The 25,504-nt window shown below is 46.8% G+C and overlaps 1 protein-coding gene across 1 annotated transcript in view; it reads right to left on the bottom strand.

The window, feature by feature from the left end:
- Positions 1 to 25,504, bottom strand: part of kdrl (kinase insert domain receptor like) — a 69,177-nt gene that overhangs the window by 11,996 nt on the left and 31,677 nt on the right. The window contains exons 12-26 of the mRNA XM_061236054.1: positions 21,842 to 21,950; positions 20,020 to 20,313; positions 19,774 to 19,920; positions 18,473 to 18,601; positions 16,894 to 17,000; positions 15,711 to 15,846; positions 14,540 to 14,644; positions 11,252 to 11,365; positions 10,853 to 10,941; positions 9,978 to 10,131; positions 9,219 to 9,316; positions 8,369 to 8,491; positions 7,650 to 7,761; positions 5,045 to 5,144; positions 1,398 to 1,503 (exon numbers count right to left, since the gene is read on the bottom strand). Coding sequence (XP_061092038.1) covers positions 1,398 to 1,503; positions 5,045 to 5,144; positions 7,650 to 7,761; positions 8,369 to 8,491; positions 9,219 to 9,316; positions 9,978 to 10,131; positions 10,853 to 10,941; positions 11,252 to 11,365; positions 14,540 to 14,644; positions 15,711 to 15,846; positions 16,894 to 17,000; positions 18,473 to 18,601; positions 19,774 to 19,920; positions 20,020 to 20,313; positions 21,842 to 21,950 — 1,923 coding nt within the window. The remainder of the gene's footprint in view (positions 1 to 1,397; positions 1,504 to 5,044; positions 5,145 to 7,649; positions 7,762 to 8,368; positions 8,492 to 9,218; positions 9,317 to 9,977; positions 10,132 to 10,852; positions 10,942 to 11,251; positions 11,366 to 14,539; positions 14,645 to 15,710; positions 15,847 to 16,893; positions 17,001 to 18,472; positions 18,602 to 19,773; positions 19,921 to 20,019; positions 20,314 to 21,841; positions 21,951 to 25,504) is intronic.

The following is a 25,504-nucleotide window of genomic DNA, read 5'->3' as shown; positions in this document are numbered from 1 at the left end:
CGAGTGAGGGACCGTAAGGTCCCGGGGCTGGTCGGAGAGAGGTCAGGCCCGCTGCACGGCTGTCATTGATCCAGAGGACCTGCTGTTATTTGCAGGACGGTTACTCAGGCGTTTAACGGCTCCGTTTTTTTGGAGTTCCGGGCTTGATGGGAACCCGGAGTCTCGGCGGTAAACAGCCAGGTTTGCATCAGCAGTCATGTGACCCGCCCCCTCCTCCAACCTGCATCTCTCCCCTGAGTCTCCCTCCCGGTTCTCTCTCTCTTCTCTCTACCTCTCTCTCTCTCTTTCCGCCTTCCTGAACACCCCCCTTCATCCCTCTCATATCCCCATCTCTGCCCCTTCTTTCTCAGTCCATCTCTCTCCGTCCTTTTTCACTTTTCCTACCTCCTCGCTCACTTTCCTACTCTCACCCCTGCTCTCTCATTCTGTCTCTCCCTCTCTCTCATTACATACATTACATTATTGGCATTACAGCGACGTACAGTTGATTAGACTAAGCAGGAGACAATCCTCCCCAGGGTTAAGGGCCTTGCTCAAGGGCCCAACGGCTGTGCGGATCATATTGTGGGGGATTAGAACCAGGATTAGAACCACCGACCTTGCGGGTCCCAGTCATTTACCTTAACCACTACGCTACAGGCCGCCACCTCTCGCTTCCTCCACCTCTCCCTCCCTCCCTCCTCCTCTCCCCCCCCCCCTCTCTCTCTTGTTCAAAGGGAACAGTGTGGCCGTGTTGAGTGTGACTTCCTCCTCAAGTTACTTGGAGGCCTCCCCAGGGTTCCTCATCTCCTGGTGCGTGTATCAGCCCCCCATCTCTTTCAAGTGCAAATCAAAGGGGCTTCGCAACGTCTCGCTCACTCTTTTACAAATCTGTGACGTCATTTCATTGTTTACCGGAGGTGCATTTTGAAAACAAAGACAAAACGAAAACCCCGGTGCTCCACCAGCGTAGTATGAGGATTTCTGAATCCGATTGCTTGCCGTTGGCCGGGACTGAATAAATGAGTGAGACACCACTTACTGCTCACACTACAAAACATCAGATTCGGATGCCGTTCCTGACGTTTAGCATAATAATGCCCCACTCCCCTGATTGATGTAGCTGATGAAAGGGAACCCTGTGATGTCGAGTGCATTACACTATAACATTAGGACATTGCTCATAGAGAGAAACAGCCTTAATTATTACACAATAATTCATTTGTACAACTGGAACTGGACATTGCACTCACTAGGTTGAATCCTTGGCCTTGGCCTTAAAGATACAACTTCAGTGGCCCACAGAGGGCTTCAACCTAAAAAAAAGAGTTAAAGGCCAGGACCTCTTTACTATGCCACTGCCCCACTGCTCATGGTTACCAGCCCCCCCTCCCCCCTGTGATGTCTGCCCCCCTTACCTGCTGCACGCTGGCCTGGAGCAGGTCCCCCAACTGCTCCACCAGCTCAGTGAACGTGGGCCTCTCCGCTGCCTCGCCCTGCCAGCAGTCCAGCATCGTCTGGTATCTGTGAGACACATAGCAGAGGTCGTCGTCAACCGGAACCCACGCACAGGCACCAACCGCTCACAAACCTCTTCTCCTGGGAGCCATACTGACGTTTATAAAGGCCGCTCGTATTCACAGGACAGTTAATGGATAAAACGTATCGTGCAGGCGAACACGCTTGACTTAAAATATGCTTGACTGGTTCTTATTATTCTGTTCACTAGAGGTATGCTGACACAGTGTTTTTTGTTAAATCTTTGATGTATCTGTGTAATATCTTTGTCTTCTTCTCAATGAACTGTGGTGGGCCCCCCTGGGGTGGCTGTTTGGCTGTACGGCTGTACACATCTCCCACGAAAAAACTAATAAACAAATAAAACATGCCTCCAAGAAATGATTGCCTATTGTACTCGGTGGACGGAGTCGGACCGGCACACGCAGTACAATGTGGAACAGAGTGAGCTGGAGAGGCTAGCAGAGAGGACTCGGACTCTTCCAGTTGCATGCACGCTGTATTCAGCCGTGTAAAGTCTCTGTGGAGCACTAAGGAAGCAAGTTACTCGAACGGCGACATTTACAGCAAAGGCCAAATCCGCAGACACAGTATTTAGGCATAGGTACTGAAAGGTCCCCGAAACCAAATCCAACCCCCGCGCCGTGCGCCGTCGTTCCGATTTGTCATCGCCCAGGCAGCGAACGCCGAGCCGTTGCAGCGGGTTGTGTGCCGGTCGCGACGGGGGTGTTTTCATTTCCTCGTCTTTCCTGAGAACATTAGGAGAACCGAATCCACCGGTCTTGTGAGAAGCTGTCAGCGACTCTGGCCGCGCGGTACGCCTCGGCCCCGTTTCGTGTCTCCATTGCAGTGACCTATAAGGCCGGGCCCGCTCCGTCAGGGTGGAACTTCCAGGGGCGTTTTAAACCCAAACCGCCAGATGTCGCTCACTGGATTCCCTCCCCCCCCCCCCCCCCCCAATGACGGCACGTTCCTCCATCCTGAATCCATCGTCCCCACTCCCCCATATTCATGCAAACACACGTGGTGCGCGTTTGTCCATTAACATCCTTATTAAACATTGAGGTGCCAGATTGAGGTGATTTGGCATTTGAGGAAAATTGCAGCCGAAGCAGATGGTTCATTATTTCTTACATATTCCCCCTTTTCTTCCGTCTACCCTTCTCTCTCTCTCTCTCTCTCTCTCTCTCTCCATCTGTGTTTGTGTTCTGGGCACCTAGACCTTTGGGTTCAGGGATTTTCTTTTTTCTTTCTTCTGTGCGGAAATGATTAGCTGAAGGAAACCGCTCCTGCTGTAGCCCCTCTTTTAATTAATCGCCGGCCCGCAGGTGGAGGGTCTTTCGGCACTACGCGGAAACTCAAACGACGATGGCTCGTGATTGGCTGCCCGTCAAGGGGACCACCGGAGACGTTCTATAACTCAACGTGAGCCGCTTTTTACAGTCGAAGCAGAGAGTGCGAATAGACTGGCTCAGATTCTCCTCTCTCTCTCTCTTTCTCTCTTTCTCTCGTGGGAATTCACGTCGCACGTCTGCAGACGGTGTTTCCGGATGCTTCATTGTTGCGAGACTGTCCTGTGGTTGGACGTGGGCAGTGGTTCCGGCAGAGTCATGGGGAGGGCAGGCACTCCATTCCTGCAGAAGCGTCCTCCACATTCCTCCACAGGGTGCCTCAGCCCTGAACGGCTAGTTAGCTGGTGAAATTCCCGGTGAAGCCGCGAACAAACACCACAGACGTGTTGCCATACATCTTATTCACGCTATTTGTCATCACTCTTATCACACTGTTGTTAATGCGCGGTTATTCGCGTTATTGTCACCTTCCTGTCTTCCTTCGTGAACCTCTTGGCCACGTCTGCATGCTTTTATGCATTTAGTTGCTGCCACATGATTGGCTTGTTATTTGCATTAACCAGCTGGTGTACAGGTCTACCTAATAAAGCGCTCAGTGAGCGTATGATGGATATCAGCGTCTTGTGTGGAAGTACATAATACTGTATTATTGTGGTTTTGCACATTTAGCACATGCACTCAGGCTAAATCCTGAAAAAGTCAGAATGTTACAAAGGCCCCAGAAAAAATGCTACATAACTCTTGTCCCTTTTAACTCCTTCAGTGAAGCAGAGAGGGGCGGGGGTGGGGGGGGGGCAGAGTGCGCTGGGGGTCCTACCAGGACCTGAGAGCTGATTGTGGGACAAGATTACCCCCAAAACTTTCCACTGCATTCGAAGAAGGCTGTTGTCGAGTTTCATCGTAATTTAAAGGACCGGAGGTCTGGATCGTATTTTGCGGATCATTTTCAATCAGGCTCTCCCGTGTCCTCCTGCTGTACTGGGTTGGTTGCGGTACGCATGCTCCTCACTCTGACACGGGCACGGGGAGTGTACCACTTCCAAATGAATTCCAAGTTATTTTTGTGAAGCTACAATGGGAAAAAATCTAAGAGAACATACAAACACATACCATGGTGAATAAGGCCGAGAGGATAAGAGCTGGCCTCTGATTGGTAGCGGGGGGTTTAGCCAGGCTTGAAACGGCCAGGACAGAGTGACAGGGCCAAACCGACGAGGGACATTACATGTCACGTGGCTGACGCTTTTATCCAAAGCGACTTACAGTTGATTAGACTAAGCAGGAGACAATCCTCCCCTGGAGCAATACAGGGTTAAGGGCCTACCTCAAGGGCCCACCAACGGCTGTGCGGATCTTATTGTCCCGCACAGCTGGATACTGGGGGGGGGGGGGGGGGTTGCGGAAGCGGGGCTTCACTTGTGCCGTGGGGTCCGGCTGCCCTGTGACTCCCAGGTGCGCCGGCTCCTTTTGACGGGGGTGTGGTGGGGGGGGGGTCATCAATGTGGGGGGGCTCAGTTGCCACGGCATCGCTGTCTGTTGGAAATCAATCCCGCTGACCTTCCGCTCTCTGCCCAATCACTGGCTCCTGGGCAGAGCCACTCTCCCATGGTCGTGGCCAGAGATACTCCTGGAGTCCCGTTGCCCTTTTCCGTTTAGGACTTCCCTTGTACCGCAACTGGATACGCTTCCCCCCCTGCCCCCCCCGAACCGTCTGCATATTTTTCGCTTTCTGTGGTTCTGAGTGAGCCGCGTATCAGTGTCCCTGTAGGGAGGGAGAGCCAAGCCCTGCGGTGTGTGCTCCTACTCTGCCTGCCCCTGGATCTCCTCTCCATGGGCTTCTGGGGCTCTGGATTACAGCCGTTCTGCCCAGAGAGACGCACGGCCTCCCGTCTTAACCTCACCTCTGCCCCCCAAAAATGCCTCCGATTGAGTCGTAGTGAGCCACACCCCCACCGCAAGACTAATGCCTGTGACCGCTCGCCGAATAACCTGCGTGATATAAATTTACAGGGAGTGGGGAGTTGTGCAGGGTTGTGTGTCCCTGAGGTCTTGCTGAGAAGGCACAACGATAACAAGATAGTGAAAAATTATCGACGACAGACGCCAATGCAAGTGGGAAAAAAAACAAAGCTGCCTAGCAGATTTATCGTTTCTTCACATGCGTACGATAAATAACCTATAGTTGGGGTCCTTACATTTCGGAGGAGGAGTACTCTGGAGCTCTCATTCGTGTCCCCTCCTTTAGTCTGCAGCAGAACTCCTCGTCGATGTGCAGGCCCGGGTAAGGGGAAGCACCTGCAGAAGGGGGATAAGGGGGGGGGGGGGGGGGGTGGAGATTTCCATGTGAGAAAAATCCCAAACCCAGAAGTAGAGGCTACTTACAGAAAGGCGCAGACTGCTACGGACTGCTACAGACTGCTACGGACCGCAGGGAGCCCGACCCAGAGAAACTTGGTGGGGAGAGGGAGAGTGAAACCACGCTCGTTGCTGGCAAACTTAATGCACCATTATCAAAATTCTATTTACATGGCACAGCCAAAGTAAATAGGAGTGTTTAACCCATTATAATTGTGCTTGACTTAATGTGCTTGACTGAAATCCCCAACACAAATACCAAATGGCAGTGTTCTGCATGGCCACACTAAAACCTGTTCAGTTGAGGCATAGTAATTCATCTGAAAGTATGTCAACAGTACAGTCTGTCATTATAACTTGAGTATGAAAGGACTCACAATAGTTACAATGCAAGCCTCACAACCCTAAAGTTTATATTTTACCACGCTAACCTGGATTAGGTCAATATTTGTTCTTAGTTTCACTTCCGCCTTACAAATGAATACAAGTAATATCCCCTCCCCTCCAGAATTTAACAAGGTGATTACTAAAACAAACTTGCAAAACTGAGTTTGTGACGAAGAAACAAAAACAAACCAAAACTATTGTTTTAAAAAGACTGCCGTTCACTCTTTACCCAGTACCTTTTTCTCTGCATGTTCCTCTTTGTTACTATAGTGTTGTGTTTTGAATGCATTTTGTACTTAACTTTGACAAATTAAATCAAGAACTGAATGTATAAATTTTTTGTGTATTGTGAATGTGTAACATTTTTGTTTAACTACATGAAAATAGTCGCATTTCTTAAATGTGTCATTAGAAAATGAAGAGAAATCACAAGCATTTTCATTACATTTGGGTATATTTTTTGAGTGGCATGTTTTTAGTCACGTATGTGTCCAGCAGATGTAGTACTTGCTCAGCTCTCTTGGGCAGTGCATAGACAGTTAGAAACATACATACAATGCATCCTAAAGGTCACAGGGGTTCCACAGCAGGGGAAAACATTTGCAGTCATCAGCTGCTTAGTTACCACAAGTTTGCCCTGCCAGCAGGGAGAATCGTCTTGTTTAAAGAGGAGGTATTCTCTTTTTTATAGCCCTTATCCGTGTTAAAAGCCACTGTTGAAGTTCACTAATGTTTTTGTACCAGCAGCATGAAGACTGTTTTCTTAAAGCTTGTAATGCAACATTTTTTCCCCAAAGGGACAATTAAGCAGCACCAGATAGACATATTACCCTCCACATCTGGAAGAGGCAGATAGCTCACTGCAACCTAATGGCTCGAGATGTCCGTTTTTTCCTCTGGTGTCTGACTAAAGGACATTCGACGCTAACCTCTTGTTCCTTCCCATGCAAAATGATTTAGGAAAGGCCAGAAACTTTTCAGCACCATAAATATGTAGGTCTGTACTACAAAATGGATCAATTGTAACACCTTTGTGTGCTCTGTCTCTGTGCGATGCTCACTGAAGCAGTGAAAACAAACACACAAATTAGAATTGCAAAACATTCACAGAGAAACCAGAACAACAGAGGGCCGTAGAAGGCTAACATTATGGGAACAGCAATAACACTACAGTATATTTCAGCAGACAGCAGAGCAATTTAAGGCAATATTATGAGCCTGTTACGGGTGATTTGTAGGCTGTTATATGGAAACATATTTATCATACTGATTTAAGATTCAAATTATATGAGGCAAGACACCCTGAAGGATGTGGAAACATGAATTGTCCTCCATGTGTTCTGTGTAGTTCATTCCCACGCAAGGAAAACACCATTGTCAAAGAAGGAAGGTGTTACCCTAGAGAATGAAAATATATACAGAAGTCTGCAGAAGTCTTAGGCACCCTAGACTTTATTATATATATGTTTATTTGTTTGTGTGTGTTCGCATAAAAGAACACATTTGGGATTTCCAAATATTCATTTTCCAACAGATGTAATTTTAGAGACATTTTTATATTTAATTTTAAAAAGTAACATATTACTGTAAGCAATTGACTACTTTTTACATAAAAACTTGATCAAGGCTGTCTGAGATCAGAAGCAAGGAGCCAACCAAAGTCTGCAGAAGAACTGTGGCAAGTTCTCCAACATGCTTGGAACAACCTCCCTGCTGATTGTCTTATACAACTGCAGGACAGCGTTGGCTACTGTAGAGAAGTGATGCAGTTTTAACGCCGAAGGGCGGTCACAAAAAATATTGATTTGATTCAGTTTTTAACTATCGTGCCAAATTAATAAAATGTAATGTTCAAATGTATCGTACGTTTATTTAGGACCTTTCATTGAATTATTTTTGAAAGAGTCTTATCTGTACAGAATGTTATGCAGGTGCCTAAGACTTTTGCACAGTACTATATATATATATATAATAATAATAATAATAATAATAATAATTATTATTATTATTATTATTTTTTTTTTTTTTTTTTTTAACAAGCGAGGAGGTGATAATTACCCAATGAGAATATCTCCCACATGAGGACTCCGAAAGACCACACATCACTCTGCGTGGTGTAGATCTTGTCGAAAATGGCTTCTGGCGCCATCCACTTCAGCGGTAGTCTGGCCTAGAAAGGAAAGGTGTGGATTAGAGTTTACCTGATTTTAATGTCTGGTCTCTATTGGAAGATACGTTTCTTTCCTCAAATCCCTCCCCCCAAACTGATGCTCATTTGTGATTGGGGGGGGGGGGATGTTTAGTCATTCCACATTTGATCAGTCATTCAACACTGGTCAGTGTATTCCGTAATTCAACACTGGTCAGTGTATTCCGTAAATTCAACACTGGTCAGTGTATTCAGTCATTCAACAATGGTCAGTGTATACAGTCATTCAACACTGGTCTGTGTTTTTTTTTTATCATTCAGCATCATCAGAGAAATATGTTCGGTGCTTACACGACAGCTTGTAGCCCTTCTGCCCTTCTGAGGCTTTTAGTTTTTTCCATTCACAGAGTAGCTTGATTTTTCATGCCTCTGTTGTTTTGCCAGGAGAGCGGTGGCAGGCTGTTATTGTGCTGTCAGTCAGGTTGAGTGTTTGTGAAAGACCGCATTACAGTGACGGTTTCCACTGACCCGGCTGCATAGCAGAGCCATCCAGGCACGGTGTAACCGCCTGCCTCTCACTGAACCTCTCATCCGCGATACGAAAAAAAAAACCCCAAAGTGCACTCACGTCTCCTTTTCGCACATAGTCCGGGTCCTTGTAGATGTCCCTCGCCAGCCCGAAGTCGCATATTTTGACGACGTTGTTCTCCGACAGCAGTATGTTCCTGGCAGCCAAATCGCGGTGGATGCACTTGAAGTAGCAGAAGGAGGAAAAAGAGGAGGATTAAACTCTACTGCTACTTCACAACTAAGCTACTGGGCCTTTTCAACCCCGATTTGCATGCTCTCATCACAATTAATACACAAAGGTTTTCCCCCTTGCAGTGGCACAAAGCAGTTGTGAATTGTTGGGTGCTACATTGCCTCTCTAATATTAAACACGTGTAGTCCTTTGTCTGTTTTAACATGTGGAAGAAAGGTGTACGAATCCGGGGCAGTGGAGATGAACATATGGAACAGTCATCAGTCAGGAGCTGCCACTGCATGTGTCGGCATCCAGTCCAAAGCTATTCTTTCTAATAAGGCTTGCACAGCACTGGGCCCACAGTGTAATTAGGCCCATCCGCTCTCCGCAAGTTAGCGGATGACCATCAATCTGAATCAGGCGTAGACTAATAGGGTAATGTGTTCTTATGCACACATGGGACATCATTTGTATGAGTTTAATGCACAATGGTTGTGGACAAAACGAGACCTTCCACAGCTGCCAAAATATGAGCGTCTTGTTTTCTTTCTTTTTTTTAAACCCGGCTAGACTAAGCATCACCGTTAAGCTGCCTTCTTGCTATGGTAATAAATTAACACATCAATCAAAATGCCTGCACTGTTTCCCTTTAGATTCATTTTTAAAAAAAGTGTTAATAATAGATCTAGATGTCTGTTTTGAATGCAGCATTTGAGCTTGAGAAAATACATACTTTTCGTGAGGCCAGGAACTCCATGCCCTTGGCTACTTGGAAACTGTAGCAGATCAAATCCTCCATGGTTAAGACTTTCTTGTACAAATCCTCTGGTTCTGTGGATAGACAAGAGTGAAATCAGTGAAATGTCTATTTCAGAAAAATGTAATTCATTGTGACCATCACCAAAATCCATTTAAAAAAAAAAGCGTGTCTAAAAACAGTAAAAGTATGTCAAACGTAGTCATTATGGTCAGGTGGTTCCATTGAGACACATAGCTTATATAACTTATAATGACACTTAAAGATATTCTTGATACCATTGCATCAGTCTGCAAATGGGAATGTGCTTCTGCCTGCTGTAGAATAAAGAACATCCGCTCATTTTCTTCTTCTTCTTCTTCTTCTTCTTTTTAAAAAAAAAGAGAGACATCCTCCAGTTTGGAGCGGTGGTCTGGAGACACGCATCTCGTGGATGGTGCTCAGCGAGGGGGCTTTGTAGTGCAGGCCCTGTGAAGTCCCCCCTTCCCCCCCCCCCCCCCACCTGAGTAAACAGTTTACTGACCCGGGGAAAAACATGCGCCTGACAGCATCGCCGATCCGCCGGGACCAGACAAGCACCCTCGGTGCGGCCGGCCCATCCCGAGCCGTGTACGACAAGGAAACGTTCCATCAGATTGCCAGATGAAAACAATGGGGAGACCGTGGGTGGGGGGGGGGGGGGAGGGGTCGGGTTGCGGGGGCGGGCGGGGGGGAAGGAAGACGCTCGGACGCTACCTTCATCGTCTTCCTCCGAGTCGCAGTAGCTCTTATCTTCGATGAAGCCGGAGCTGGCCGAGCTTCCCGTGCTGGCCACGCTCTCCAGCCGGCGCTTGATGAGGTCGCTCAGGTTGCAGCCCGACCCCGACGTCACGCCCTTGCCGTCCTGGTTCTGCGGAAGACGCGCAGAGTCAACCCCTCGCAGTTACCCCTCGCTGTTACCCCTCGCAGTTACCCCTCGCAGTTACCCCTCACAGTTACCCCTCGCAGTTACCCCTCACAGTTACCCCTCGCAGTTACCCCTCGCTGTTACCCCTCGCAGTTACCCCTCGCAGTTACCCCTCACAGTTACCCCTCGCAGTTACCCCTCACAGTTACCCCTCGCAGTTACCCCTCACCGTTACCCCTCGCAATTACCCCTCGCCGTTACCCCTCGCAGTTACCCCTCGCCGTTACCCCTCACCGTTACCCCTCGCCGTTACCCCTCGCAATTACCCCTCACAGTTACCCCTCGCAGTTACCCCTCGCTGTTACCCCTCGCCGTTACCCCTCGCAGTTACCTCTCGGAGTCACCCCTCACCATTACCCCTCGCTATTACCCCTCGCAGTTACCCCTCGCAGTTACCCCTCACCGTTACCCCTCGCAGTTACCCCTCGCAGTTACCCCTCGCAGTTACCCCTCACCGTTACCCCTCGCAGTTACCCCTCACCGTTACCCCTCGCAGTTACCCCTCGCAGTTACCCCTCGCAATTACCCCTCGCCGTTACCCCTGCCATATTGCTGGCGCTACGGCTCCGCGAACAACACCCTCCATCCCAGTCAAGGGGCTGAAACAGCAGGATTACAAGGCACCGGGCTGTTTGGGTCTCTCCCGTGTCTCTCTTTGATTTACCTTGTAGACATCGAAGTCACTCCTCTTGCTTCTTAGGTAGTTGGATAAATTTCCATACTTGCAGAACTCCACTATTATCATCAGGGGACCTGACAAAGTACAAGAGATTTAAGAATTACCCTTTCAATTCTCTTCAAAAGCACTTAGTCAATGCACTCAGGCTGCATTAAAGGTGTACTAAAGACCAGAGCTGGGTCCAAAAATATTTTAAATCATTCATCACCAGTAAAATTATGCAGATTGCTGGCAAGTTTATAAAGAAACAGTAACATCAATAATCACAAGTTATTTCTTGGATTGTACATTTTGTACATTTGTAACAACTTGGAGCCAGTTTTCCTTTCCGGCAGCTAGACAGATAAGCAGTTCCAAGTGTGTACTTGTCCCAGGTTCACTCACCTCCTGGCTTGGTGCAGGCTCCCAGAAGGTTCACCACATTGAGATGATGGCCAATGTGGATCAGTATCTTCAGTTCAGACATCAGGGCCTTGCACTCATTGGTCGTGGCTCCTCCTGTGAAATACACAGCAGATTCTTACATCACGCCGTAGGAAAGATGCAGCCGATTGGTTTGGCACACACCTATTATTTTAAAACAACCGAGTTCTCTCTTCCTGTGCCTTGAGTGCTGATTTGCCTTAATGATGTTAAGGATGACGTGAAACTAAACGCACAGAATCCTTATTTGTTAGTCTAATGAGTTGAGAGAAATTCTGTCGTGTTTATCAAGCTTGGATGCATACTAATTTTACCTTTATTCTGCTACGTTTTACATTGGTTTTAAATGGAAATATGCTTGTGTACAGTAGCACTGTAATGCATCGAAGTATATGCCTAGCTGTCTGAAAAGGAGCTAAGTTTTCATTGAGCTCCATAATGTTTGGGACAACGACATTTTTTTCTTGATTTGGCTTTGGTAAGCCTAAGGTTTGGCCTACGTCTCTTGAGTTTCTTTATTTTATACAACCCTAACCCTCTCTAAAAACTCATGGATACACCTTTATGCAATTCCTCCTTTAAAAAAATTGCTAAATCATTGATGTTTCATCCTCTAAATATGTAATCAGTGCAATCTAGGCAGAGGTGGGAACAGGAAGATGAATGTTATGTCCTCATTGTCAAAGTTGAGAAATTGAGAAATCAGATGTCCCCAGCTGATCTTATTCAAGTCTGAGTTGATTTAAGATCTGCAGATTTTTGAAATTCCACCACATGTACATCATCTGAAAGGGGGTGGGGGGATCCAATGTGCGCTGTATTGCAGTATGAAATAATTGAACGTATGTAAGCACATGCGAAAAGCATTAGAGGATAGGCAGACACACGGGACTTTTTTTTTAAGATAACATGCGTGTATTTATTTATATATTTTTTTTAAAAGCTCAGTTCCTGTCTCCTGCTATATGAGATATAAGATTTTCGCAAATGAGAAGGCAAAGGCTATCCATTATGCCAAACACGGTACACTTGTGGTGTCAGTGTATTCTGTAGCTGTGAGAATCTGTCTCAGAGTAGGTCATATCTCAGGAGAGAACTATCAGGATGATGGAACATGATCAGATAGATAGATAGATAGATAATAGATAATTGATAGATAGATAGGTAGATAGATAGATTCATTCCATCATGAATTGCTCTAGCTGAGATATGTCAGCTACTGCACTTTAAAGGTACACTAGGTAATTTTGGACTTCTAATGGTCAAGAGAGGAATTGCAGCAACAAACACGCTCAAAAGACAACATTGTTTATCCCACCCCTTCTCTGTGAATGCACTGACATTGAAACGCCATCGGCTGTGGCATTTTTCAACCAATGAGCTTGAATTATTGTACAGCTATACGATGTTTTGGTACAGAGTGCCGGCCCCTCGACTGCATATTTAGAAACACGAATTTCAGGACTATAAACACAGGCAGAGGGTGAGTCAACATGTCAGTGAGCCTTTTTCGATGATAGGAAGGGATTTACAATGGTCTTAACACAAAACATCTTACATATCGTACCTTTAAAATTGTTCTTTCATTTACTGGCAATAGAGCCCACACACCTTTTATCCCAAGATTTAAATGAGCTCATGCTTGACAGGAAACCACAAAAAAAAGACATGCGGTTTAGTTAGAGTCTAGTTTCGTCATAAGTAAATATCACCATGGCTTCTCCTTCTTCACCGTCAAGTTTCATGATGTGTGTACAGTAAGTGATGAATGGGATGGAGTAATGCGTTTGTGGGCTATCACTGGTGACAGAGCCGGTGCATGTGACTGCTGAAAGCTTGGTGGTTTCACTAGTCATAGCTGAGGAAGTCTTCCCCCACAGTGGACTCTTCAGCCCATGTGACATATGAGCGCAGAGTGATTTCTATAACATCATTTTTAGGGGGGTGGGGAGGGAGTGCACTGCTTTTTATTATGCGGGTGCATTAAACACCCCGCCATGATTAATGCAAAGGAAAGAGCCATGCGGCGGGGGAAATTGATTGGCTGTGGAAATGGCCAATCAATGATTTATATGCAGATACAGGACAACACACTTTACTGCTTTCTCATGGGAGCCAGATATGCTATGTGTACAGTGGCCAGACATTTTTAGGAGTACTCTTAATACAACAATGTGAGAATAAGATGTATTGTACATTGTACGGAAAAATGTAGACAGCTTCTCAAAATGAATATGCACAACTACTACTGACTATTCTGTTACTATTGCGGGGTATGCTGACATTGCAGAGGTTTAGACAGTCACAATTTTTGATGTATCAAATAATACTTTTTTTCATCATCAAAGACCAATTTTGATCCTGGGACACCAGGTCAATAGCATAACTGTTGTTATTATTCTTTACAATCTGCTGTTTCTAAGGCTTTCTATTGTACATTGCACTAAATCAAATCTATGGTAATTTGTTTATGAAGCTAGTATTTTGAAACAAGTATTCTACAAATGCGAAGCAAGTTTTGATTTTATTTTGGCCATATAATCAGTTACGGCAATATTCTAAAATTAAAACACTGACAGCTCATAGCTACTTTAAATTTCTTTCATGCATATATCATATCCGATTAAGAAGAATTCAGAATTCAGAAAATAACTGCCAGATGACTTCTTGCCGGCTTAGAATGGAGGGCCGATGGAGAGAGTGTGGGAGTAATGTTGGGACCTAATAATGGCCACTATCGGGGAGAAACATCTGCTTTGGGGTCATTATAAAAGAGTTTGAATATTTTAGCATTCGCTTTCACGTGCAGGTCACATTTCTGACCCTTGCATCACCTGTAGCGCTCGAACACTGGCAGAGATTGTTACCTCGCTATCAACATCTGCAGGCTTTCCTCCTCTTAGGGACACCAGGGATTTTGCCGTACACAGCTCAGAGCTTAAAATAGTCTGTATAGTGATTGCATGTCTCCTTTGAACCAGTACCCCATGTGCAGGGGGCTAATTGTAAACATATGGGCCATCTGCATGCATTGTCTGTATGAAAAACAAAACTTTCCCCCTGAAATGAATTTTTCAGCGTTTTTTCAAGTTCTGTATTATGTCTGTGAATAAGCAGAATGGGGCAGCTCTGAAAAACACGATAAACATGCATCCTGTAGAGGAGAAATATTTGGCTAGCTGCTGGGTAAAAATGTGCAGCTCAGAACTTATGCATAAAAATGTAGAGGGAAACAGACTGGCGTTTTACCTTTTAGCATTTTGACCGCAACCGTCTTGCAAGTCGACAACTTATCGATTCCAAATGCAGATGCCTCCACGACTTTGCCGAAAGCTCCATGTCCCAGTGTTTTGCCTGCAAATGGAGCAACGGTGAGCAAGGCATTTGGGTAAATGGGCTTGTGTGGGAGAGCTTTGCCCTGCGGAGTCATACGTCAAACCCCAGTATTTGCTGTCAGGAGAGATATAGGCCTGTAATTAAAACAACCTGCTGAGCTTTTGACCACTTGGCCAACTCTCCGCAGGGAATTTATGGCGTAGTTAAGACCAGGTGACAGCAGCAGGTCTCCGATGAAAAATGGTGTGATAGTTATTTCAGAGAGGCCGGCCACTCCTGCCACATTCCCACTTCAGGAAACATGCTTGGAATACATGTGGCTGAATGAGTGCGCACACACAATTACACACACACACACGCCCACATTCCCACAAACGCACATATACACATGACCGTATATCCTGGAAAGCACACACATAAAGAGTATGCACATGCATTTCCGCACCACCAAAGAACTCCACACGTAACCACGCGGTTACCATACAGGCACACACACACATACCCGCACTCACACACACATGCACACACACACACATACTCGCGCATACACACACACACACTCACACACTCATACACATGCACTCGCACGCATACACACATACACACACACTCACACACACATACTCACACACACATACACACACATACACTCACACACACACATACACACACATATACCTGCACTCACACACACACAAACTCTCTCTCTCACACACACACACACACACACACACACACAAACTCTCCCACACGCACACACATATACCCGCACTCACACACACATACACATACACACACACTCACACACACACACACACACACATACACACACACATACTCACACACACATACACACATATACACTCACACACACACATACACACACACATACACTCACACACAAACTCTCTCTCTCACACACACACACACACACACACAAACTGTCCCACACGCACACACATATACCCGCACTTACACACACAAACTCACACACACACACACACACACACACACACTCATGTTAGCTCTAAAGAACAGAGGGGCAGCAGTGCTCAGGCTTTGTCCCCTGCTGTAGGAGACTCACCCAGTCTCAGTCGGTCTCGAGGAAACTCCCACTTGCTGCTGTCATAAGGCAGACGGTCACATTGCTCATCAAGGGGCACCTCATCTGGGTCCATTATGATTGACAGGTAGCCTGTCTTTATGTCTGCAGAACTGGGCTGAAGAGTGGGTGGATGGCGGGGGGGGGGGGGGGGGGGGGCAACATTTGAATATGAAGACCACTCATGTTGAAATCTCAGTGGACTCAGCACTATGTTGTTCATTTCTGTTCATTACTATTTATACTGTATCTGCTGTGCCACAACAAAAGAAGCAGGACATTTCAAAACCATAGGACGGTCCCAATCCGGTTCCGTTTCGGCAGAAGGCGACATTTGCTCGTTTCCGCATTTTATTCTTAGAAACATTGCCAGAATAATCTTAGTCATATACTCAAATCTTAAGTAGCAATTCCTGGAACTTTCATGTCACGATCAGGGTCATATGAGTCATATGAGCCTGTATGGCCTGCAGAGTGAGCACCCGCACTGCTGAACGATAGCCCTCCATAAATAGCCTCTTGGCTATGTCATCAGCCATTTTGCGGGTGACGCCCGGTATATTTGGTCGGATTTTGATTGGCTGTCAGTGTTCATGCAGCTGGAAGGAAATCGCTCCGAAAGTGATCTTGTGGATTCCGCGGGCCACTTGAGTTATGACCATTTTTCCAACGTCATATTTTTTTTGTTATCGTTCTTGGTGTGGATGGGCCTTCGTAGTGCTGTTATCACTTAAAACAACACTTGTGTTCGGTACAGTTTTCCGATTGTTTATCACACATGTTGTATTATGTTATGGATACAAAAGAAGAACATGTATACTTGGCATTATTTACACGTAAATTTGTCAAGGATGGCATGGAGAAAATAATTATTTGCTTAGCAGTGGCAGTTCATACATCTCCCTCAGGGGTGACGGTAATTGTTCTTGTGACTTCAGTCGCATGAATGTTGTGCGTGCGCTGATGTGCTTCAGCCTTGTCAGCTACTCTGTGTGCGAGTGTCTGGAAAATCAACGGTCAGCAGCACTGTATCTAGAGAGCCACAGGGTGTGCTGGCTTTGCTCCTCTGAAGCACTGAACTGACCAATGAAACGGCTGATTACACAGTTACGTGGTACCTTACCCGGTTTCCTAGTTTGTAATGTAGCGTAACATAATGTCTCACCTTCCTCAGTTTACGGATGAAGAGGATGAGCATCAGCCAGAGGAAGGTGGCAGCCACTCCAGTGCACACCAGGATAATGACCTCGATGTTGGGCTTCCCGTCATCACCTGGAAGGTTGAGGTTGAGGTTAGGTTGTCTCACCGCGAATAAACGGATTACCGGAGCCAGGTATTTCACACGGGGCAGATGCTGGAATCGATATGGACTGATGAACAGGTAGATGTGGAAAGACGGGAATAAATCCTACTGCTAAGGCATTTGTTTTGTGCAAACGTTGACCCTGAATAACACGTGTGGGATGGCTCTGATTTTAGTTTCCAAGATTTCGTGAGTAAAATTACACCGGCGTTGGCTCCGGTACTTTGGAATTTTCTGTCAGATGTGTTTGCTGCTTCCCTTTGCCGTTTGTCCACTGCAAGCTCTGTTTTCATCACGCAGTGAATGTATTCTGCAGATGAAAACACTTGTTTATATTGTGTGCTGTTTATTTGAGCGGCGCATACCACATTGCTGCTCACCATATCTGGCAGTATAAAGTGCCTTGTAACCGCCTCCATGTACACCGCAAACATTTTAAGACCCTTGTGCTGTTAACGAGAGAGCATGTAATGCGACTCACCGTGAGACCAGACTGATGTGATAACAACTTCCTGTGAAATAACCTTTTTACAATTTTCTGTAGATGGAACATGATCATAAAATATGGAAAGAACTGGGGTGGTGTGGGGTGGGGGTGGGGGGACGTGGGGGCGGGGGACCAAATTTTTGGCGCCATTAAGACGAGCAATACACGACCAATTTGCTCACTGTGTTCCCCTCGACCTTGTTTCGAGTTTCACATCTCATGCTAACTTTAATGAGTGGACCTCTGTCGGGCAAAGTGCCCTCGGTCATTAGCGAAGCTCCACCCACACCCCACGGAGGTCAGCTCCCATGTGTGGGACCTGCACAGTTACCCTGCTAATAAAAGTATGGAGGAATTCGGCTGGCATTCTTAGTAGCTTTGGCTTCTCTCTCGGGAATACATTTCAATATCGAATCCTTGCCTCGGTTTTTTTTTATACTGGGGACGAAAATAAACAAATGTAGAGCACCATGGATATAACCTCAGAGATGTTGAAGGACCTACAGGACCATGCCTTGTATGGCGATGCTGGTGAATTTACATTTCACCCAACTGGTCTCTGGCCGTTTGATGTGGACTGTCTTGTCAGATTGCCTCGATTTACAACTGGAAGTATGGATTTAGGGGCCTCCAAGAGCGATAAAGATCTTGGCTTCGATATGTGGCGGAGAAAGAGAGGTATTTCTTTTTTAAACGGTTGATCCAGGCGCAGTGGTGTGAGGTGCAAAGGAAAGAGAAACGGGGAGAGACGGTCAGCGGTGGAAAGGGCACATTCAGAAAGTAAAAAAAGTCCTCCCCTGTATCTTGTTACAATCATCTGGATTTGTTAATTTGCGCAATTCTTCAGCCTGGAGGAAGGGCTAATTATTGAAATCAGCTGGCTGGATTCATTCACAGGTGGATGAAACACACGGCAGGATTTTTACTTTCTGACCTCTGGAGATGGAAACTCACCAACTACAGTGACGACCGCTTGCGTCTTCACCTCCCCGATGGTGTTTCTGGCCAGACACTCGTAAAGGCCCTCATCGTCCTTCTTCACTCGCTCGATAGTCAGGAACCCGTCCTCCGCCAGCGTGATTCCTGCACACAATGTTTTTTTTAATGCTTTTCCGAGAAGCCCTTTTGTGGACACAGACGTGCACACGCAGAGTTCAGAGTAAGTTATTTTCAAAAGCACTCGTTTGAGATCTGGCTCCCTGTGCAAGATTGTTGGCAATGAGTATATTATTGCACGTCATTAAATATTAAAAAGAATCGTCTGAGCGTGGACTCCCTTTTCAAAACCATTGCCAAGTCTAATCTGTACACATCTCTGTGAGCTAAATTTCTGCAGGTGTTCTCCATATAAATCCTGGCACAGTGAACAAGCCAGACAATAGTATAGAACAGGCCACAATAACAGCAGAATCCCACCATTGTTTTCAGGACTCTAAGGTCAGCTCTGTTCGAGAATAACACATTTTTAGCTTTTGAAAAATGTGAAACCAGTGCTAACAGCAGATAGTGCTGGAATAGTGAAAAATTATTCAGAGTGTATAACTTTTCCTGGGCATTTTTGGTTATAGCACTCTCTGCTGACAAACAACCAATCACTTCTCAAATACAAGCTGGACGTTCAGAAATGTCCAATCACATCCATTCATTTAAGAAAAAGTTTGTGCACATTTATGAAATGTCCGACCTTACCAAGGTGTGTAGGTAGCATTAGTGCGAGCTAGCTATAGATAAGTACCCTTAAAAGCTGTGTTAAACATACTCAACCACTTTTCTCAATTCTGATGGTAGATGTGAACATTAACTGAAGCTCCTGACCCATATCTACATGATCTTATGCACTGTGCTGCTGCCACATGATTGGCTGATTAGATAATCGCACGAATAAGGTGTACTGGTGTTCCTAATAAAGTTCTCAGTGCGTGTATGCTTCACAAATGTTTTTTCACAGTTTAGTTACACAAATACATAAAAATAGCCATAAGTTAATAGAGTTCAGTGCTAGGGAACAGGAAGGATGAAATGGTGGCCTGTAGCGTAGTGGTACATGACTGGGAACCGCAAGGTGGGTGGTTCAATCCCCAGAGAGCTAGGCCCTTAACCCTACATTGCTCCAGGGGAGCATTGTCTCCTGCTTAGTCTAATCAATTGTAATTCGCTTTGGATAAAAGCGTCTGCCGAATGACATGTAGTGTAATATGCTCAAAGATTGTACGCTACACCTTCTACGTGCCTCGTGTCTGCTCGGGAGCTCCTACCTGGACCCTGCAGCACGGGACGACCGATCTTGTACCACGTGATGTTGGGCGACGGCACGCCCTGGGCGGAGCAGTTCAGGATCAGCGTGCTGCCGCTGTTCACGTCCTGATTGGTCAGGTTCTGCGGCAGCCAGGGCCCCCTCGGCTCTGGAGAATTTTACGACAAAATAAATAAAAATGATAATTTTATTCTGAGTGCGGAACAAGCCGGTGGTTTAGGGGCCCGGTCGCCGCCCGCGCTGTCACCTTGGATTTTGACGTGCAGCATGGACATCTTTCGGACCTCCTTGTGGGTGTGGTCGTTGAAGGCCCGGCACTCGTAGCCCTTGACGTTGCCGCGGGAGACGTTCTCCAGCCGCAGCGAGAGGGAGATGGAGTGCGGGGAGAGGCGCAGCGAGGTGTCGGAGCCGGGAACCGTGCGGTTCCGCGGGTCGTACCAGAGCAGCTCGGAGTACAGGTACCGCGTGGCTCTGCAGGTCAGGGTGACGTCGTCCCCCTCGATCGCCCTGTGAGGCTTGATCTCTATGGCCTCTGGGTGACCTAAGGAGAGAGAGAGAGAGAGGGAAAAAAAAAAACATCCCCGAAAAAACCGTCAGGACGCAGCGGTACGAGCTGTCACTTTGAATTCCTGGAACTGTGAACTTGTTGAAATGTCCGCACGCTGGATGGAACATGTGTGTTTTAACAAGCTTTCTGCGGCCTCCGTGCCAGAACCTTTTCAAAACATATGCTGAAACTATTTTCAAAAAAAAAAAAAAAAATCATTGTGAAAAAGATTCAGAGCATATTGTCTATAAACAGAGCTATAACTATAACTTACAGCTGTCATAAAAAAAACACAAGATTGTCCACTGACTGAAGTGTGCCCCTTCTCTGGGCAGAGCTATGAGAATGTAAGTGCCCCCCACCCCCCACCCCCCAGCATTGGGATGCCAAGAATGCCAAATTTGCAGTTATTTCCTGTTTCATCACTGTTAATTGGAAGCACGTTGGCGGTGCAGGGCTGGAGCTGATGGCCGACCTGCAGCGGTACAATAGGAACCAGGCCGGGCCAGTGCCTCCAGGGAGCAGGACCATGCTTGTTTATTCAGAACGCTGGAAAGCATTCCGCGTTCCGTAAGAGAAGACAGCTGTTACTGCAATTCCATTCCTGGCCTCGGCATTCCATCCCCCCGCCGCCCACACCCGCCCCCCCCCCCCCCCCCCCCCCCGCGATCTCTGTCACTGGAACTCGCGCGATGCAGTCTCCAGCGACCGATCTCTCCCTCGTTCTCCTTCCCTCGCTCACACCCTGGCCCCGTTCCCTTCTTGTGTCTCCAAACCCTCCTCCTGGGGTGAGCTCCGTCCCCTCTTTACTGCTTTTGGGAACCACTCTTCCTCTGCCAGTTTGCCCTCCGTTTGCAAAAACAAATAAAAAAACCGTGGGCTCGAGCATCGTGGAGACCCTGCCAGCTGATGCAGAGCGCGTTACATAACCGCCGCCGATGGCTCTTCATTCCGCTAACATTTGGAAGCGGTCAGATGCTTATGAAAATGATCGGCGCGGCAGAAGGCCCCTTCGGAATAGCAGCAAAACCTGCTGGTGCTGCAGTGTGGTCGTGCTGTCAGGATTCATGTATTTAGACCGAGCCATATGGCTCTGGCGTGAACTCTATCTGCTCCATCGTGAACGCTATCTGCTCCGGCCTGAACGCTATCTGCTCCAACATGAGCGCTATCTGCTCCATCGTGAGCACTATCTGCTCCAGCGTGAACGCTATCTGCTCCAGCGTGAGCACTATCTGCTTCGGCAGAAGATGTTTTCAATGAATGCCCCCCACTCGCCCCTGTGCAACACCGGGGGAAGCGGGCATTCTCATTCTCTGACTCTCTGTGTCCATTCCAAACTCACTGGAAGAGACGCTGAAAAAATATACTGCAGTTTGGCTTCTACCCTTGAACGGCCACCCTAGAAGCATGCTTAAAAAAAAAAAAAAAAAAAATGTAAACACATTTTTCAGCAGTCGAGTTTTGACGATCCAATGAAAGCTACTGCCTGCTCGTTTCAGAATTTTTGGAGCCCACTTACTGTCCACGTAGAAAGGGGGGTTCCATGAGCAGTTTCCCACTGAGTTCTCCGCATGGCAGGAGTAGATCCCGGAGACGTTGGCCTCAGCCACCACCAGAGTGCTGATGGTCTGCGCAGGAAAGCAAATATTAGCCTTTAAACATTTGCTGGAATTAGAAAGAGTGCATTCAGCCAAAGACATAATTAACAGTAACACATTATGGGAAGTGACAGACATGGCAGTATGGCATGTACCAATAGGACCTGACTCTTAGAGAAGGGCCACAATGCCGGCAGGGCTTTCTGCTGTTTGCTAAAGAGACTGTCCACACATCTTGCTCCCAAGCTGGCTACTGGCTGTAAGTCTAATCAGAATAGCCAGCAGACACTGCAACCCTCCAGGACTGCTGTCTGACATCCCTTGAAGTAGGTGGCGCTTTTCCATGTGAAAGCGTCCTCCACAGACAAAAATGACCGCGAAAATTTAACATCAATTTGGTTATTTGCTAATAAATTGCAGGTCAAAGGGACTTTCCCCTCCCCGCCGCCTCCCCTCCCCCCCAACTCTCAATGGTTTGAAATTAATGAGCGGATACATCTGGGCACGACATTTCTTTGACTGTTGCCCACCAGAAGGCACAGCTGGGCTTTGTGTCATTTCCCCGAGAGTGTTTACAATGCCACGTTCGATTCCTGTTGCCGTTCGACACTGAACCATTTAATGGCCTAAGTAGACATAATAATAAAGTCAGTTTTGGGCACAAGGCCAGACCCTATTTATTCTTTTCCCTTCTGCTTTCAATGGCATCTGTTCTCAGAGCTGCTACATCAAAAGTATTAAATGCGATCGGTATACAGTTCAGAGTATTGGACTTGGTGTTGACATCCTGCATTTCCATTGGTGGGGGGTGGGTGGCGGGGCGGTGTTGGCTTTGAGCTGCTGGCCTGAGTCTTTAAAACGTGGCTTTTGCCACGAGTCAGCAGCACATTTGCGGTTCTTCTGAGGGTTTCTTTGTCATGTTCCAGACTATTTAGCTCTTCAGAAGAGGTCTACGGTCGCCAAAGTGGAGCCACAAACAACAAATCTTACAGACAGAGAAAGAGCGTGAGCAAGAAAGAGAACGCAAGAGAGAGAGAGAGAGGGTAAATGATTCAAATCTCCAACTCTGAGTTGATATTCTGGTGTGTATCTTTCCTTTTTTCTGCTTGTGTTTTTTTGACGCAGCTAGGCAACACTCGCCTCACGCTAATGTTTCTGTCATACCAGCAGACACATCAATTACGCAACGGCCCAATTACCACTGGCCCTCACAGCGTCTAACGAAGAGCATGGTCTCAGTTGGCAATCGGCTCACTGCACCCTGTTCTCCTCTCTCTCTATCTATCTCCCGTTTGCTCTCTCTTCTCTCCAGCCAAGAAAAGAGTATCCACGCACGTATTCATCGTACAGTTGTTGTTGCTGTTGTATGTTTTTTTTTTTTTAAACTGCGCTGTCACGATTTCCCGTTTGCCGCGCGATCCGTAAATCGGGCGACCCGAGCCGAGAGACCCTTCGGGGCGGGACGGGGGCCGTCGGGCGGGACTCGACCCCCGGGCGCCGACCCGACCAGACGCTCCTCGCGACCGCCGCCGCCGCCGTGGCGACCCGGTCGCCGTCCGTCTTCCCTCTGTCGGCCTTTTACGGGAAGCCCCTCGGAGACCCGTCCTTACCGGGCCCTCTGTCACGGGCCGGGCAATTTACGCGGGGTGACAGAGAGGAATTCTCCCCGACAATTCCACCCTCTTTTTTTACAAAAAACGACCTTGTTATCGCCGACCCCCGCGCTCACCCCAATAAAGCGCCGGCATTCGGAGGGGGGCCTGCGGCGGCTTGTAAATAAGGCTCGCCGTCCCGCTCACGTCAAACCCTGGCTTCTGCCCGATGCCCGACGAAAAGGGCAGGTCCTTGTTTGTCACAATTAGGCTTGCTTTCCGTCTGTGTAACGGTGCGGAGAGACAGAAGGGCTTTCACAGAGCTCTACCTTTTCTTTCTGCGCAGTTGCATTCAGTTCTCTCTAACTGGCTCTGCCTATTTCTGTCACGTCTGACAAGCATTGCCTCCTTTCCTGGTTTGAATTTGCCGTTTTAAAATTCTTGAATTCTTGTTTTATTTAGAATTTGTGTCCCCCCCCCCCCCCAACCTGATCCATCATGTCAGAACAAACTTCTTTAAATGAACCCTACAGACTGGCTCTTAGAAGTGCTGCTCTCCTGGTCCTGGGCTTAATTAAGTTTGCGGTGAGTGGTTCTGGTAACAAGCTCTCCAGGGAGATCTGCTGTAATGTCTACAGTCCCTAATGTGTGCTTTGGAAACTCAAGCCAGGAAGACGTGATTGACTCTCAGGTACTAACTGACAGAGTGACTGTGAACAAGGCACGACTATAATGTATTTGACTAACTAGCAACATGCAACGGTCAGTGAATACAGTCTAAGCCCTAGTTGACGGTTGAATGATACTATGCAGACTTTCCTGAGGTAAGATTATAGGTATCTAAAGTGGTACTGCATGTTGAAGGTCTTGCAGAGTTTAATGTATTTTATTAAGTACTGCTGTTGAAGGCATCTCGAGTTTTTCTTTTGGGGTTAGAATAAAACCCGCAGAAAGTGTTTGGTTTGCTTTTGCCACACCATGTACCTATGACACTGAATTACCAAGGGATTGGGCTCCAAAGCAAATGGTCCAGCTAAGCGCATTCGCACACATGTTAATGCAGCGATTCTTCTCATTGATGTGGCTGGACTCACTCCAGAGCATGCGAGTGTGACCGGGGGTTTATTACACTGCGGTATTACTACGGTGATGTTATTCGCCACAGCATGAAGGGTTTCAGCTGACAGAGTAATCCCCACGACATAGTTCGGTAGCACCTCCTGTAGCGCAGTAGCTGAGCATCGCAGCGTATGAAATAAAGTGCTGTGTTTGGCGGCCAGGATTGGCCGATTCAATGCCCACAACATTAGTTTGGGAAATACGCTGACCCTCAAAATGCCCTATACCTCGTATTCACCATGTTAACACTGTTGTTAATCTTTAAGAGGAATACATAACACAAGCAGCTGTGATTCACGAAGACACAAGAGGAGTTTATTATTTGCAGTAACAACGCAGTACTAAATCATTAGCTTATTTGAAAATCAGACCCACATGAGGTTACTTTAGCTAGATTTCCTCAGTTTTAACATTTAATCTGCAAGGACTCTCACAATATTTTTACAGCGTATAATATAAATTTTATTAAACTTGCGTTTCAATTAACTTCAGATATTGCTCGTCAGCTAGATCACAAAGCTCTTTTAAAAAAACTTAAACCAGTAGTGAGCCAATGAGTGAAGGACATGTTATTTGAGGATACATTAATAATCTAGTCTGCCTCTGGAGCCTGTTAGAACTTCACTGAGTTATTTATTAAAATTAAATTTAGCACAGACCCACGTCACCACATTCGATCGAGTATACAGTATTTGTTTATGAAAATGAAAGGGACAAATTACAATAAGGTAGAGTTTTTGTCTCAGCACATACTCAGCAATGGTCCAGGAAATGTTATTTAAGGGCCTTGCGTATTACCTAGGGGCTCGCTTGACACAACTGCCAAAGCATTTGCTTTGAGATTATGTCCTGATAAGTTCATTTCGAGGTCCA

Source organism: Conger conger, chromosome 3 (genome assembly GCF_963514075.1).
Source record: "Conger conger chromosome 3, fConCon1.1, whole genome shotgun sequence".
Classification (NCBI taxonomy): domain Eukaryota; kingdom Metazoa; phylum Chordata; class Actinopteri; order Anguilliformes; family Congridae; genus Conger; species Conger conger.
This window is presented reverse-complemented; position numbering and strand designations above follow the sequence as displayed.